General features: G+C 59.2%; 1 protein-coding gene across 1 annotated transcript; it reads right to left on the bottom strand.

Annotated features, from left to right (window-relative positions):
• Nucleotides 1-147: 147 nt before the first annotated feature.
• On the bottom strand, nt 148-1,032 carry LAESUDRAFT_765652 (uncharacterized protein; the record flags this gene model as incomplete). Its single annotated transcript, XM_040913753.1, has 3 exons — nt 148-305; nt 358-724; nt 778-1,032. Coding segments are annotated over 3 exons (780 nt in total), but the record flags the coding sequence as incomplete, so codon positions are not given.
• Nucleotides 1,033-1,044: the final 12 nt, after the last annotated feature.

The following is a 1,044-nucleotide window of genomic DNA, read 5'->3' as shown; positions in this document are numbered from 1 at the left end:
GCGGCTTGAGGACTGAAGTCGAGGGGACGACAATGGTGCCGGCATGAAAGTGCTGCATCATAATGTCGTCCGGATCAGAGTCGTCGACGCGAGGACGCTTGGGAGGACGGCCGAGATAAGCTAGCAAACCGGTCAGCAGAAAACCAATTAGGTGTGAAGAGACGCACCACGCGGCGGCGGCGGAATAACCAAGCCACGACGCGAAGGACCCGCGACGTCCTTCTCTTGCTTCACTACGACGACGTCGGACGCATCGTTGTCCTCCGACTCGGTCTCAAGCGTGTCCGGCAAGGAGCTGACCGGAACTGGAGGGTTTCAGCCAAAGCCATGATGCAGAAGCAGGGAATAGAGACTTACGAAGACGTGGCGCTTCGGCGAGCGCAACCTCGTACTCGTCGATGGGAGTGTCGAGCGGCAGCTCAAGCTCGGTCGCCTTCTCGCTTCCAGCAGTATTGGCGTCGCGCATCTGCCGGTCGTAGCTAACTTGGTGGCGCGAAGCCTTCGCCATCACCGACGTCTCAGGCGATTTGGGCACCGACCAGCCGTTGCGACGGTAGAGCTTCTTTAGCGGGAGCCAGCCGTCAGGATCGTTGACGTCCGGGGCCGTGTCACGAGTCCACCATTTGCAAGCCTTGTGGTCGCGATGACATTTGCGACACTTCGGCCGGAACTCACTAAGTGTGCACGTCCGCGAGACCTTCTCAGAAGACAAGCAATATAGGCACTAGGGAGAAGAAGTTAGCAGCGAACGACGAAAAGAGAAAGGAGCGAACTTACCAAGCACGCGATGGATGGCTTCTGCCAGAGCGGCAAGTACGTTGGCGGGAGGGAGCGATCGCGGAAGGTTCGAACCGGCATGCGCACGTATTGGTCGTCGAAGGTGGCGGTCGCGCCGGAAGACTTAGCGAGTTTGCGACCGCGCCCTTTACCCTTCTTCGGGTGGGCCGGAGACAAGTTCGGAATATTGCCCCCTACGTATTCGACCTCGTCGCTATCACTGTCGCCCTCGTCGTGGCTGGAGACCTCAATGGCCTCGGAACCTTG

This window comes from Laetiporus sulphureus, assembly GCF_001632365.1.
Source record: "Laetiporus sulphureus 93-53 unplaced genomic scaffold LAESUscaffold_397, whole genome shotgun sequence".
Taxonomy (NCBI): domain Eukaryota; kingdom Fungi; phylum Basidiomycota; class Agaricomycetes; order Polyporales; family Laetiporaceae; genus Laetiporus; species Laetiporus sulphureus.
This window is presented reverse-complemented; position numbering and strand designations above follow the sequence as displayed.